Source organism: Telmatherina bonti (genome assembly GCF_933228915.1).
Source record: "Telmatherina bonti genome assembly, chromosome: 7".
Lineage (NCBI taxonomy): Eukaryota > Metazoa > Chordata > Actinopteri > Atheriniformes > Telmatherinidae > Telmatherina > Telmatherina bonti.
Genome location: NC_136625.1, coordinates 21,266,358 through 21,280,953, shown reverse-complemented (window position 1 = coordinate 21,280,953; position 14,596 = coordinate 21,266,358). Strand labels below are relative to the sequence as shown.

Genomic DNA, 14,596 nt, shown 5'->3' with positions numbered 1-14,596 from the left:
CAAACTGAATCATACATGAGTCACTTGAAACAAAACATAATTGCAATCCCTTTCATGAGCACTTCACACTAATTTTGAATAAGTCATCCTGCATGTTGTCATCGTGCACATGTACAATGGATGATTTAATTATTCACAAACCAACCTAAATCCTATATATACTTGACCTGGTTTGGGGTTTCCCAACGGCACACACCATGAGAAAATGACTTTGTCATGTGCATTCATAGGAACTAAAATACCCTGCACATGCCACTTACAATGATAAATCTCGAGGCCAAAGTCAGCAGGGGGTAAAGAAGTTTTCGCACTCCACATTCTTGGCAGCTGAAGGCACTTCTCCATATTGAGCTCAGATGGTGCCAAGTGTCCTCAGACTCTCTGGTGGAGGTTGAATACACCCTATCTGCAGAGATTGTTTTCACAGTATGACAAAAACTAATTTCAAGCAATAAATTAATTTCACGCTGCTGCCTTAGAATTAATTGCATCTTTACAGAAGTGACGAAGTGATGGCTCAAGCACTCTTGATAAGAGTGGACACATAAAGTGGGCAATCGAATTATGTGGCAAATCAGGGCTGTTGCTTTACAGTATGCAAACCTGGGGAGCATTTTTGAGAAATCCTCAAGAGAAATTGTAATTCCTGCAAGGTTTTTTAATTAGAGATAACATTTTTCATGTTAACATTCAGCCTCCATGACAGGTGAGCTGGTTAGTTTAATCGAATGAGCTTTAAAGAAATGTTTCATTTACCTGTTTTTAAGTTAAGGAATTGAAGCTGAGTCAGGTATTTTATTAGATTTGTTAGTGCCATGTTAGACTCATTCCACCCTGGTTCTCAGTTTGAACTAATGTGAAACATTTCACACTCATCGGGTGGTGAGAATCTATAAATAAACTGTCAAATGATTTTGCTGCTCAAGTAACTTTCATTCCCAAGTCGCAGTGCAAAGTCATCGCTGTGAGTAATCCTCGAGTCATAGCATCCGAGAAAAGAAAACATGACCAGCAATGCAGTTTTTCTTCAATAGGCGACCTTTGCTTTCAAAAACTGAACCGTCGTAGCTTTTAATTGCAGATTCCAGCATTGCTGTTTTACATTTGACTTACTAACTCAAAATTTTCCTAATTGGCTCCTGTAGGAATTTATACACAAACCTCGGATTTTCACATCTCATTCACATCTTTACCTAATCGTGACAGTTGTGACAGTACAACTTTCATTCTGTGCAGGTTCTATTGCTTCATTTTTCACAAGATTGCTGTACTTGATCATAGCAGGAGGCCAGTTTCATTCCAGGAATTAATTCCCCCCTTTTCTGCCCTCTCCTGTCAAATTTACAACTCATTACCACAATCACTTGACAGATGGTCCTATCTAGTTTCTAAATTCAGCATCAGATTCATTTGGAGATGCATGATTTTCATCATGACATGCATCATCAATACTTTTGACCACAAATTCTCATTTGTATGATCTATCAGTTAGTCATCCATATCTACCTGTAACATAGCATCAAGGATTCTGAGGGGGGTTTGTTGTGTATTAATTATTTACATGTCTGAATAATTCAGCACATGACTTCACTCATTATAAAAAATCCAATTAAAGCTGATAAGACATAATTCTTCCTGAAAGAAGCAAAGTGTGCTTAAAATGTTCTTTACTGTTAATGTATAAAGTATGTCCTGCTTTGTGTACTGCTGTGTCAAAAGATAGAGGGCAGTAAGTCCACTTGATCTGCAGCAAACTGAAGGTAAACATTAGCTTGTTGCAGAGAGACTTGGCTGTGTTCTAACAATATTCTACTAAAAGTGCCACTCCTCGTAAATCATTCACCAGGGTGCAAATGGGCTGAGCACAAAGAGCACTTGTTTAAACTAAACTAGTCTGTTCTTTGTTTGTACCAAGCTGAATCACAGCGATTTACCACTGTATTGATAACAATAAGAAAACTAGTCATACTGCATGCAAACTTCAACAAATTTAGATGTTTCATGAATATTTTAACTGAAAGTTATTTAAAAAGCAGACAGGAGCAAAAAAAAAAAAAAAAAAAGAAAGAAAAAGAAAATTTCCAAGCTTCCACAAATGCATTATTGCACTGACATAAGCATACATATGTGACAATAGAACCCCTTCAAAAGGCAACATTTTATTGAAAATGGGTTGTTCTTACATCAGGACAGTCTTACATTCAGACAGCTAGGGGCAGTGTCGCACCACACCCCTACTATACACACCATCATGTTGACTTTCACATGATTACTGTCAGTATGTTGCAATAGCCTCGAGATCAGGCCAAAACTACGCCCTGTTGGCTGCAAACACATTCCAGACCTTTGCAGCTGGAATATAATTACTGCATGATATAAGAAGGCTGAACTGGCTTCCAGGTGGAAAAATCACCGAAGGTCAGCTAATATTACCACATAAAATTGGAATTCAACATGAAATATTATGCAAAAACATTCAAAAGGCAGGGATATTACTGTCTTTAGTCACTTGAGATTCTCCTCCCAAAACTATGTTAAAAAATCTATAAAATTTCATAAAAATGAGCCACAAAATTACAAAATTGCACTTAATGTGAACACAGATGATTAACAGAAAAACAAAATACCAGAAGCTGTTTTTTTTTTTTTAAATCAACGCAAAAACCTAGCAGCCCCTTCTCTTCTTAAATATCTTCTTGAACAAATCCAAGGCTCCAAAAGCAAAAAACAAGTGAACACATGCTTACTGCAAATTCTGTACAACTGTATGCATCTGTTTTCAGTGCAAAAGACTTAAACCAAAAAGAATAACAACAGAAAAGAACAAAAAGCAACATATAAATGCACACACACTAACACCAACTGCTTGCTCTTTATATTCATTCATGTTTAGGGGCATATCAAGCATTCAGATCCAGGCACTACTATTTAGAAGTGTTTTCTGCTCATGTCTTTCTGCAAACATCTGCAAGACATTTGAACTTTGGCCCAAGTGTGTTTAGAAAGTCAAGGTTATCATTGTCTCCATAATCACTGCAGCATCCCACAGAGCCAGCTACTGAGCCCGTCCCTTCATAGCCATAGGAGTGGATTATGTCGTCAGCATATCGTCCGTCTCCCTCTGTTCTCATATAATCCAGTTTCTGTAAGACAAAAGTGTAAGGGAGGAGGAGTGTTATTTTTTTTGTGACTAAGACTGTGCGATGGGTGGGGAGATACTGCACAGTGTCATAATGCAAGTCATGATATGACTGACAGTCAAATATTACGTATGGAACAAACTCACCAACAAGTTACAGAAATAATATTTCTCACAATGAACTTGAGAAATATTAAAGTTTACAGAGGATCCTATCACTGCTTAAAGAACAAGATTATATTACATGTGGGAGTTCCCGCTGTTCTAAGTGATTACACAGAAGTTATTAAACCTCAGAGAACGAAAGCGGTTTGCACTCGGACATCTCTCATTCTGTTTCTTTTCCACATTTGGTGCCATCTTCCAGCCTGAACCGTGTTTCTGTCACATAAAAAAAATCAAAAACATCTGAACATTACCCTGTCTAGATAGATGCCATTTGTCTGCCAGGTGTGAAGATAAGATGAATCCTGGGCGAGATGTCTGTAGTCAAATCCCATGCCGTTTCCAAGAATCTGACTTCCAACATGCTGACCGTAGTGGTGTTCATACTGGCCGGAAGAGTATTCTTGCATTTTTTGAGTGGAAATAGCACCTTGATAAATTCCATTGTCATGAATGCTGTGGCCTCCGATTGTGCTAGAGCTCTTGTTTCCCAGCCATCCCGCATTCAATGCAGAACCCTTAACAGAACCTTTTAATGTCTGCTCCATGCCCATGGTGATGAGATTAGAATCCTACGGAGTAAAATAAGTAACAGTTAAATATATATATATGAAGCAAACGAAAAATAAACAAGTTAAAGTTACAGTAAAGTTTCATAACCATCGTCATGGTGTTATGGTGTCATGGTGTAGTCCTTCAAGTGAGTAGACAAAGCAGAATCTCCAAATACCTTAGAGTAAGTACCATAGCATAGCTACCTGCCTATCCTTTACAACTGTGGACAATGCTTTGTAAGGATGTCCTTACCACTTCATCCCCTGGGGCCTCGGTGTTTGATGGAAGCAAGTGTCCACCACTGTACCCCATATCTTCAAGTTCCACTTTCTCTCTCTTTGTTAAGCAGAAAAATGCCAGAAGTAAAACTGTAATAACAGAGCGAGGATGTTAAAAATAAATATGCACCAAGTGCATATTTTGCTATATGCAGTCACTACTTGCAGTGAGTATGACAGCTAAACATGCTGCACCATATTATCATATGCCATTTCTCAGCTCATAACTATTAATAAATTTAAAGGAAACCTTTAACTTACGACCTTTTATTATCTCAGTAATGCATTACGTTTTGTACAGTTCACTTTCTCCACAGTAGAAATCTACACTTCTCTAATGCCAAGGCAATAACAATGAAGGACTCACAGAGCAAGAGGAGGAGGAGTAGAGGCAACAGCAGAGCCAATGCACCCAGCGGCCCAAATGTCACTGACTTTTCTTTGGCTATGCATACTCCATCCTTACATTGGCAGATCATTACTTTTGTCGTCTGTGCTTCACCAAAGCCTTGCAGATCTCTGACAATCAGGGTGACTTCGTGTATCCCTCTAGGAAGCTCCTTCACCGGCTGCAACACTGCGGCTGTTGCTATGGATGAAAGGACAAATGTAATACAGACAATTTATTTCCAAATTGAAAATAATGATCAGGGTATTTTAGAATACTTTAGCATAGAATCTATCAAAAAACACACTATTTACAGCAAAAATGCAACTCCTGTAAACCACATGTGAGTGTGGCATGTGGTTTACAGGAGCTTCCATCAGGTATAGAGCCACTTTTGCAGGAGTGAAATGTCAAAAACTGGATATGAACAAGCTGCCGGTGGCCAAACTTTAAATGAATGGAATGTGAAATATTTAAGAGGATTAAAACTGCCAGCCAAGTATTTTTCTTTGTGATGACTGTTAAGTGTTTGTGCTAATATTGGCTCTTAGGGTAAGTAATGGATGCTTCCTGTTATGTAACAATGTGCAATGCTTAAAGAATTATTGAGGGCAATTTGTATCCAGTTTATGTTTTAACTGGAACTCAAAGCTGTAAGACAGATCTCATTTATGACACACCATGCAAGATCTGGAGTCAAACGGTTTTCTTAGCTGCTATTTTACAGACCCTTTTATCAAGAAAAGGGCTATAAAATGTCATTTTAAAAGGAAGTCTAAAGCGTTACCACTGTATTTTGCCTAGTGTGCCAAGTTAAGCTAACTTTACGGATATAAATATCAGCAATTTTACCATTTTTAACAGGTACAAAAGTTATCCAAAAGATGGGTGTGATTGCTGCACTTTCAATACTGTCTCAATTCAGTGCATCAAGTTGGAACCATTTTTTCTCCCTCTCTTTCTCCCAGCTAGGACAAGCCTCAATCTTCTAAATAAAAATGGACATGGTAGGGAAATATAAACATTTGCAACAATTATTAGCAAAGTCTGCATCAGCCACTAAGGAAGCAGAAGTTAATGAGAAGTGGGCTACTGGGACATGATATTCATTGACTTCCAAGTCAGATTATCTTATTTGAGGCTTTGAGCTCCAAACTAGTAGACTGGCTCCAACAGTGTAGAATGAGAGATCATGGGAGCAAGTTTGAAGGGCACGAAATAAATATGAGGCCTGTGTGGAGGATAGTGAGTACCGTCCTCTCACACCCCTATCTACTTGTTCAATTATCAGGTTTGCTCTTCAATATTTACATTTACTAAGCACATTAAACAACAAAGATTTGGAGAAGGATGCCCTGAACACAGTCTTGTCGACGTTCAGTTGGTTCAGTTGTGTTTTGATATTAATAGCTTATTCTCTGGTCAACATGTAGTGATTAATAAAACCTGATGGGGTTTTAATCCGTTTTATTCGTGACCATATAAAAAAAAGTATCTGATCATATCTTCCCAGTTAGCATGATCATTAAAAAAAACACAATCGCTGGAATGTTAATTTTTGTTTTAAAAGAATTTTTGTTACACAACAAATGATTACAAAAACAAATTCTTACCATTGAATGGTTTCACAGACCATTTTCCATCATCTTCAGGTGGAAAACTAAAGGTGAATGGGGAAGAGAAAGGAGTACCGTCTTTGTCGTCAGCAACCACAATCACAGAGCCAAGCTTTTCCTCTTTGTCCTCACACAAGACCAAGTTAGGGGGGATCACTGGCTTATTGTCATTAACATCTTCAATCACAAGGATCACAGTTCCTGTTCCCGTCTTGGATGCTGAAATTGAACCATATGAAACTGGTTATCATGATATAGACATGGACAATTTTATTTTCTGCATTCAAGTTTGTGCCAGTTCTTCTGAAATTTACAATTTGCCAGGTACTAAAACATAATCTAGACTGGCACTAGACACCATTATTATGAGTCATAAATGAACAGTCACATTGTATCATGTCAACGAGTTAGAGCAGGCCGGATTTTCAGGTAGGTACAAGGTCAGTTTGGGACTGTTATTAACCTTTGGCTGTTATAGTGGCATTATCTAAAGGCAAGGCAAAAACAAACTGTTCTCTGTGATGATCTGACAGACAAGACGCATTCCTCAAGCTCTGTATTTGTTCAGTTTGGCAAACATCCATGAGGTTAAGGATTAACCAGCGGCACTATGATGACAGTTCTTATTACTTAATTACTATGATGGGATGTTAAGTTTCCCCACAGTTATGAACTGGAACTTGCTATGTTCAGACTGTCTGGTTTAGAAAATCAGAAGCGACTTACATTTATCAACAGCCTTCACTGTGATGTTGTAGATCCCATCCTGGACAAAATCTGACTCTCTATCAATTGTGTTTGCAACTCTCAGCTCTCCCGTATTTCTGTCCAAATTGATCCAGAAAGCTGGGTCGTCAGTCTTGTAATACCTAAACACAGTGGAAAAAGTGTTTTACCAGCATGTTCAGTTTACTAGTCAAAGCCTGCCCTCCAGTGTTTCAGAGAAGTAACATAAACTTAAGCTGGGGCTCTTGCATTTCTCTTACAACAGAGACCACCATAGAAGATAAATATTCATTTTAGATCAACTTAAGTCACAATAAAAAAAGATTGCTTACATGATGCCGTCAGCGCTTTTGGTCTCAGGGTCTACCGCCGTATAAGTTCCTATTAGTGTTCCATTTGGTGTGTTCTCCTTGACATTGATGCGGATAGTAGGAGCACTGAACTGTGGGCCTTCATCAACATCGGTAACGGTGACATCCACAGGGACAGACAACCACTGGGCGGTGGTGCCAACAAGCTTTGCTTCATTTTGGGCCGAAATCTCAAGCCTTACATTTTTGTTCATCTCATAATCCAAGGGCTAGACAAGAAAAAGTGTAAAAGAACTTCAGAGTGAAATACAGCTTTTACTTTGTTATATCATACCGTCATTTTAAATGAAGACTTTTCATGAATTAATTGTTTTGTACCCATTAATGTCTTGAATAATGAGCTCACCTTTACAACATACAAAAGCCCCTCGTTTGTTTTAGGATCGGAGTCGATCCTGAAGTTTCCATTTTCATTTCCTTTAGTGATGATGAATTTGGAAATCCAGTTTGGTGTGTTTATCAAATCCCTATCTTCCACGGGAATTCTGAGAATAAGCTTTTCACTTTCATTTTCTTGGATACTGGCTTCATACTGAAAACATAGTAATGAATAAAAGTGCTATTTCCGTCGCAATTAATCTCTCCAAAAAATAATTCATCAGTAACATTATGCCTGTTTTTCTTAAACACTTACGGATGTTTTTGTGAACGTCGGTGGGTTGTCGTTGATGTCACTGAGAGTTATTGTTGCTGTTGCTGTACTGAACAGGCCATGTGGAGCACCGTTCAAATCTTGAATCTTTACCGGCACCATGTATGTATCTTTCGCCTTCAACAGAAGCATGACAACAAAACATTAGAAAAAAGAAAGTCGGATGTCACGCTGAACTAAGACATGGAAATATGCCAGAGCGCCACATGTACAATTAACACATCAAATCTTTAAGGTGTTACGGCTCACCTCTCTGTCAAGAGTGCTGAAAGCTGTAGTGATGACACCTGTGACTGGGTGGATGGCAAAATACTTTGAATCATCCAAGAATGTGTATTTGATCCTAATATGATCGGTGTTATTAGCGTCTCTGTCTGAGGCGTTCACTTTCCCCACCACCGTACCTGTTTTGGAACAATCATAAATTATAGCACATATAAAAGTCAGTTTCAGCAGAAATGGGGAGGGGGGTGCATTCTTTATGTTCCTCACCAACGCTGCTTTTCTCAGCAACAGTAAACTGTAGCTGGCCTTCGAATTGAGGAGCATTGTCATTTTCATCATCTATTATTACTTCAAGGTCCAAAGGTAAGTCTGCTTCCACTCTTGTTTTTGCATCATAAACTCTGATCAGTAACTGTGAACACAGAATTAAATGTTACTAATTTAACAAATACATGCAAATATACAATATTCACAAAAGAAAGCGCCATATATCATATATATATATATATATATATATATATATATATATATATATATATATATATATATATATATATATATATATGTATACATTTTTTTTCTTCCCATAGTCAGATTAATGATTTCAACTCGACCCAGAGTCATAAACAAGTAAGCCAAATACAACAAAACTAAAAAGAATTAAAATTTGGTAAAATGATGAAAAACAAATTTTTACTTAAAGTGGAAATATTAATGTTGAAAGTCTTGTATCTAATTCTGACCTGGGTAAGTATTCTCAGACAAGTCTCAGTAAGACACTACTGGCTGACACTACTGACACTACTCTTCCTTGTGTGTTTAAAATCAGACACATTTATTTTCCCTCCAAAGTTTGTTTATTTCTGTTTTCATTAAGCAACATGTATATTAAACAAAAACAGAACCTTTTCACTGAGCACAGGAGAAAAATGGTTGAGCGCCTTGTGATTAACAACACCTGAGTGACAAGACAGCTGACCTTAAATAACCCAGGCCACCATCCACCACAGGCCGAACATAAAAACATAAAAGAGATGCTACTCCCTGGGGGACTTAACAAAAGAAAACACATCTCCTGCACAGTGAGCTTAGTAAAGCAAGCCAGCAATAATATTTAGCTTAAAGATAAATATAATTTTAGGAGCTGAGTTGCTGCTTTTATCTAACCGATTATGTTTTTAGTTTCTTTGTGCTTTAAAGAAAAAGACATTTCCATTTTCAAGTTTTTTTTTGTTTTTTTTTTCCTGATTAACAAAATTTTTGTGACCAGCATTAATTTATAAGGGCATTATTGCTGGCTGCAGCCCGTTTTTTCACACTTACCATCAGTAATGGATACTCTTCACGATCCACTGCTCGGTTCACAGACAGCATCCCAGTCTTTTCGTCAATGCTGAACAACTTCTCTGGAGGCCGATCCACCCCAGTTCCACTGATGGTGTAGTACACCTCGCGATTAGCGGCTGCATTTGATACAACCTGCAAATAAACAAATAAATACATATAGTCAAGTTAACAACAACAATAAATCGTTTATCATAGTTAAAGCAGCATACTCAGGCATATCACAGCTCATAATGCAGGGAAATACATAATGAGATTTAAAACATGAGTGTATTCAAATCCTGATTTGTCTTTAAATACATATGTGTAATAAACAATTTTTCATTATCTGCATGAAGTTCCACAAGTGTATCTTTGTGAGCGAATAACAATCGGGAAAAGTAAAATTGCAACACAGAAAGTGCTTGTTTAGTCTGCCATTGTATACATTTCTAGTCTTCATCCTCCAGCCTCAGGATATGACAGATGTTGTGCATTTGTGCTAATTCATGTTTTGTTCAAAATGTGGAATCACATAAAGCTTCTTATCTCAACAATGCTATTACCTCTTCCAGTTTTCTTGGAAAAGGCCCCTTGTCATTCTCCAGTAAACTGAGAGGTGGAGGGCTCCAACGTCGTTTGAAGCGTTTCAGCAGGACTTGGCCCGAGTACTGTGGCATGAAAACAATTCATTCTTAATAAAAAATGATAATAAAATAAAAATAAAATAAAAATAAAATAAAATAAAATAAAATAAAATAAAAATAAAGACCCATTAACCTTCGAGAGGAACTAATGCGCAGCACACTTACATCCGTCTCCTGTATTGTTTGTCGGACAAGGTGTACTTCCATCTCCCTTCCCGGTCCACTATTGTCCTGAGCTTTCACAGAAAATGTCCGCCCTGTTGTTGCCACTGATACTGGAGTCAGTGTAACTATTGCTCCATTACTATGGACTGCAAAACTGGTGTCTTCCACGGTTAAGCGCAAGGATTTAACGTCACAGCCCGCTGTTTCAACTATGAAAACAGTCATAATACAGAAAAAAGTGAAGTAAAAGAAAACTAGTCAAAAAAGCGGGTACAACACACATAAAAATCACGTAAAACACACAAAACGTTTGGACATTGAGACATTTAAAATAATAAGCAAGTGTACCTTTTGTAATTTGGTATCCAACCGGAATAAACTGTGGCACGGGGACGTGGAGAGAGTCGGGGACATAACACGACTCCACTCGGGACAAGCTCTACAAAAGAGTTCTCCTCAGTTTGAAACACTAAACTTGGGTTGATATTTATTCTCTTCTCTTCTTTCTTTAACGGGACTAAAGTCACCTACGAACAAAACCTATAATTGCATTGTATAATTGCGAAGACAAAAAATACACTTACCAAAAGCGAGCAGATGGTGATAATAAAAACTTTCGCCATATTTTTTAATAAAACTCCCCGGACTTGGTTTCGATTTTGTGGATGAAGTTGTGTGGATTTCAGCTTCGCGGTGTGTTTTTCACCCGTCTCGCCTCTACTTGTCCTCCAGTCACGAGCTGGCGGACTGCGCCGTTTCTGCGGCAACGGGCAGGGACTCGATACAGACACACCTTAACACACCCTCCACAAAAAGCTGACGATGAACAGCAAGTTGATCACCTTGGGGCAGGGTGTTGCTCTCTGTCTCTCTTCTCCCGTGCATAGTACACAAAATAACTCCCAAAAACAGGAAAATAAAAAAAGTTTTTAAATATATTTATCCGATTTATTTCATAACCCACCAGGGGGAAACAGTGCTTTATGTTTTTGCCAGCTGGAGCAGGATGCTGCAAAGAACCAAATGATAGTAAGATAATGTTGATTTACTGTAAATATATGTATATAGGCTATATGTCTGGCAGGTAGCTAAGAGGCTTTCTCTGTTTATGCTTCAAATGCTGAGTTTTCTCTTTCTAATAACTTATAGAAAGTGATTAGTATGCTTCATTTTACAAGACTTCTCCCAGGTCTGCACAGAGGTTGACCCCTAGCTTGCTCCTCCCCTCCCTTCTGCAGCTCCACACAAGCATTCTGGCAGCAGGAACTGAACTGGGTTTCTCACTTAACACCACAGGAATGTGAGCCTGAAAGCTTGGTCTGGGGGAGGCTGTACTCCCACAAACAGAGCACTCACTATCTCTATAAACAGCTGATAAAAGTGAGGATGTGTCATTTGGAACATATTGAGAGTGAATCCACCGCAAATGGAAGGCTTTGTTCTAAAAGGGCCTAAGGAAGTCAGGTCGTGGTGGGGGGCTGCCACAGGAAAGGTGAGAAAAATGTCAGGAAGACAGCTTGCTGTGAGTCATGGGTGTGGACATAATGACAGGGCTTAGAGATGGGAGTCACCGACAGCAATGCAAAACAAACTTCTCCTTTCTGAGTTTGTCCTACACTAAAGTAAAAAAACAAAAAATGTTGTTGGCTTCAGAGGACTGTTGTGTTTCTGGTTAATGAAATGGTCACACTATATCTGAGCCTTCTCTCCCTCTCTGGTCACGCATTGTAGCATACTTTGATAAGATAAGCCCTCAACTGATAACATTTCAGATTTCATAATAATCCCTGCATTGCTTTCCTGCTGAGTCTTGCAGTGTAAAATTAGCAAGAGGCAAATCTTCTCTGGACTTAAGAGATCCAATCTAAATATATTAACGTTGAAATTACGATTTCAAACTGTACATCTTGAGCAACTGGACGTTACACAGTGTGCCTTTTTCATTTGAGTACACCTGTTCTTTGCTTTGTCAATTCAGGTGTTACGCTGGGTGTGTCAACAACATGTTGTGAAATGCAGTTTTTCGCAGACATCGGCATGACAACATGCAGACAACTTTGCTACAATGATTTGGTCGAAGCCTGGAGGGCAGATGCGTCATTTGATGCAACTTATGTATGAAAAATGACAGTTAAGAAGACAGAGATTTACTCATCGTCGGATTAGTAGAAATACTTTGAGTCATTAGGTGTAAACTGATATTTGCATTTGTCTTTATTAGTCTGTTTTGAATAGAAAAACTGACACATCAAATATGATCAAACAGTTGTTACACCCAGCTGTTTCATACGTCCTGATATGCCTCTGTTCACTGGAACTAATTCAGTGTGTGACTTTACTGATACTGCACCTCTATCTCAGCATTCAAATTTATTGCTCAGTCAAATCCAAGAAAAGGAGATTGGTTTCCGAGGCAATGTCGCCACAATTTGATGTGCCTTAGGACACTGGTGTCTTTACAGAGTCTGCATTTGCCAAAGTGGTTTGGTCTCTTAAACTGGAAAGAGATATGAGTCCCCACCCACCATTTAAGAGACAAGTTTTACTGCATTTTAAAATAAATATTCAGTGATAAGCCTGGTAACAGTTTGTTTACAATTTTAAAAAAAGATGTCTGTCAGAAGTACATATACTTCATATTTAAACAGCTTGTCTATAACTTTATTTTCTTTTCTTTTATCCTGTATTTGTCAGGCATCATATGACGCTACTGAAACCGCTCATTTAGCTCTGCACTTTTGGCTTGTGTGCTGACTGGCAAATAAATCACTTTCACTGTGGTAACAACCAAAAAAAAACCCAGTAAAACTGAAAAAGAAAAAAAACTTCACTCTCCTCGTGAGGCAAGATGAAACAAGTACCGTTTTCCTTTCTTATATCCCTTTACCCATACAGCATGTTTTTTTTATTGTGCATTACCAAGCTTACGTACTTGTGCCAATATGCACTTCTTTTCCTTAATTACTCAGTAAAAGAAATACGCCATGCTAACATGCTCACACATGCACACAGTAAAAACTGTGGAGCTTAGCTTGGGAATTTCACAGTCACTGGTGGAGTTCCACATACAAGTGAGAAACCAGTATTCCAAATGACTGCATTTTTTTCCATCTCCAAAAAGCTAAGATCACATAAAAGATAAACTTAAGCATATACTGTATGGTGAAGATGACAGTGAGGTTATTATTATTGTTTTGTTCCCATAAATTATTATTTCACATCTTTTGCTTCACAACAACCCTTTTGTTTGGGAACTACCCTTTAACACCACTCAGTTGTGTCACACTGAAACCATTCAAGCAATTTGGTAACTAAAATTACTGTAGAAAAGAGCAATTAAATTTTTCATAATCCTAAATGTAAAGTTATTAATTTTAACAGAAGATCCTAAAGAGAAAACTTTATTAGTGATAGCCATACCAACAATGTATATGTTTGTTACATGTTTGGATGGTTCAGAGAAATCTAGACTGATGAATTTCTTTCTTTCTTTCTTTTTCTATTAATTACCTTTGCATTATTCACTAATTAATTTCCACCATTTGTTTATCTTTTGACTATTTAATGTTGAAAATAATATCTTTATGAAGATTATTTTATATATTTATTTTCACCAGTAGTAGAACATGTGAAGTTTGTGTCACATGCTACTTTGAGTAGAGCCAGGCCATATTGTGTCCTGGCTGCTTTGAGGTTGTCTTGTATGTAGACTCTTCTACTTGTATGTAGAACTTCAGGATAATCTTTCTGAACAAACCGTAGCATCAGCTTATAAATTATATCTATGTCCAAATTTATTGCATAAACATATTATTTAGCACTATGCAAGTATCATATTTGGTTTAAATCATAAACTAGCCGAAAGAAAACCGGCTGAATTTAGTAAAAGATTACATTTAGAAATAATATATGTGTGTAGAGACAGAAATGGGGAATGGGTGTGTGTGTGTGTGTGTGTGTGTGTGTGTGTGTGTGTGTGTGTGTGCGTGCGTGTTTGGGGGGGTTTACACCTTGGTTGAATGAGGTATATGAGCCCCAAATAGATTATGTGTAGCGACGCCTCTGTTTTACACACATATTTTCACTCCAGACTTTTAAACCACGTCTTGACTCAAGTGTGTCCATTCCCAGTTGCTTCCCTCTGTTTTTTAGGTTACAAGTATTTCATTTCCACTCCCAAACAAAAGGTCGCACCCTACTGTTGCAGGAAAGCAGAATGTTAAAAAAAAAAAAAAAAAGCAGTGTCTTTTCTCCACCCGTTATCAGCGCTTATGACCAGTGAAACGGAGACAAGACCCGCCCAGCTGTAAAAGTTCTCCCTGCCCTTCCATGGGGTCGAAGTCCGT

General features: G+C 38.0%; 1 protein-coding gene across 2 annotated transcripts; it reads right to left on the bottom strand.

Annotated features, from left to right (window-relative positions):
• Positions 1-2,177: 2,177 nt before the first annotated feature.
• Positions 2,178-10,960, bottom strand: dsc2l (desmocollin 2 like). 2 transcript variants are annotated; one of them, XM_079243668.1, is made up of 16 exons: positions 10,835-10,960; positions 10,599-10,689; positions 10,251-10,459; positions 10,005-10,109; positions 9,439-9,594; positions 8,383-8,527; positions 8,140-8,294; positions 7,873-8,007; positions 7,585-7,770; positions 7,200-7,447; positions 6,868-7,010; positions 6,139-6,360; positions 4,505-4,726; positions 4,112-4,227; positions 3,559-3,876; positions 2,178-3,143 (listed from the first exon to the last, which is right to left on the bottom strand). In XM_079243668.1, the coding sequence occupies exons 1-16, from the start codon at positions 10,871-10,873 to the stop codon at positions 2,946-2,948; spliced, it is 2,688 nt and encodes an 895-aa protein (XP_079099794.1). In that variant the 5' UTR covers positions 10,874-10,960; the 3' UTR covers positions 2,178-2,945. The 2 variants fall into 2 exon arrangements, with proteins under 2 accessions (XP_079099794.1, XP_079099795.1); XM_079243669.1 differs by having other exon boundaries at positions 2,969-3,143; positions 3,735-3,876.
• Between the last annotated feature and the right edge of the window lie 3,636 nt (positions 10,961-14,596).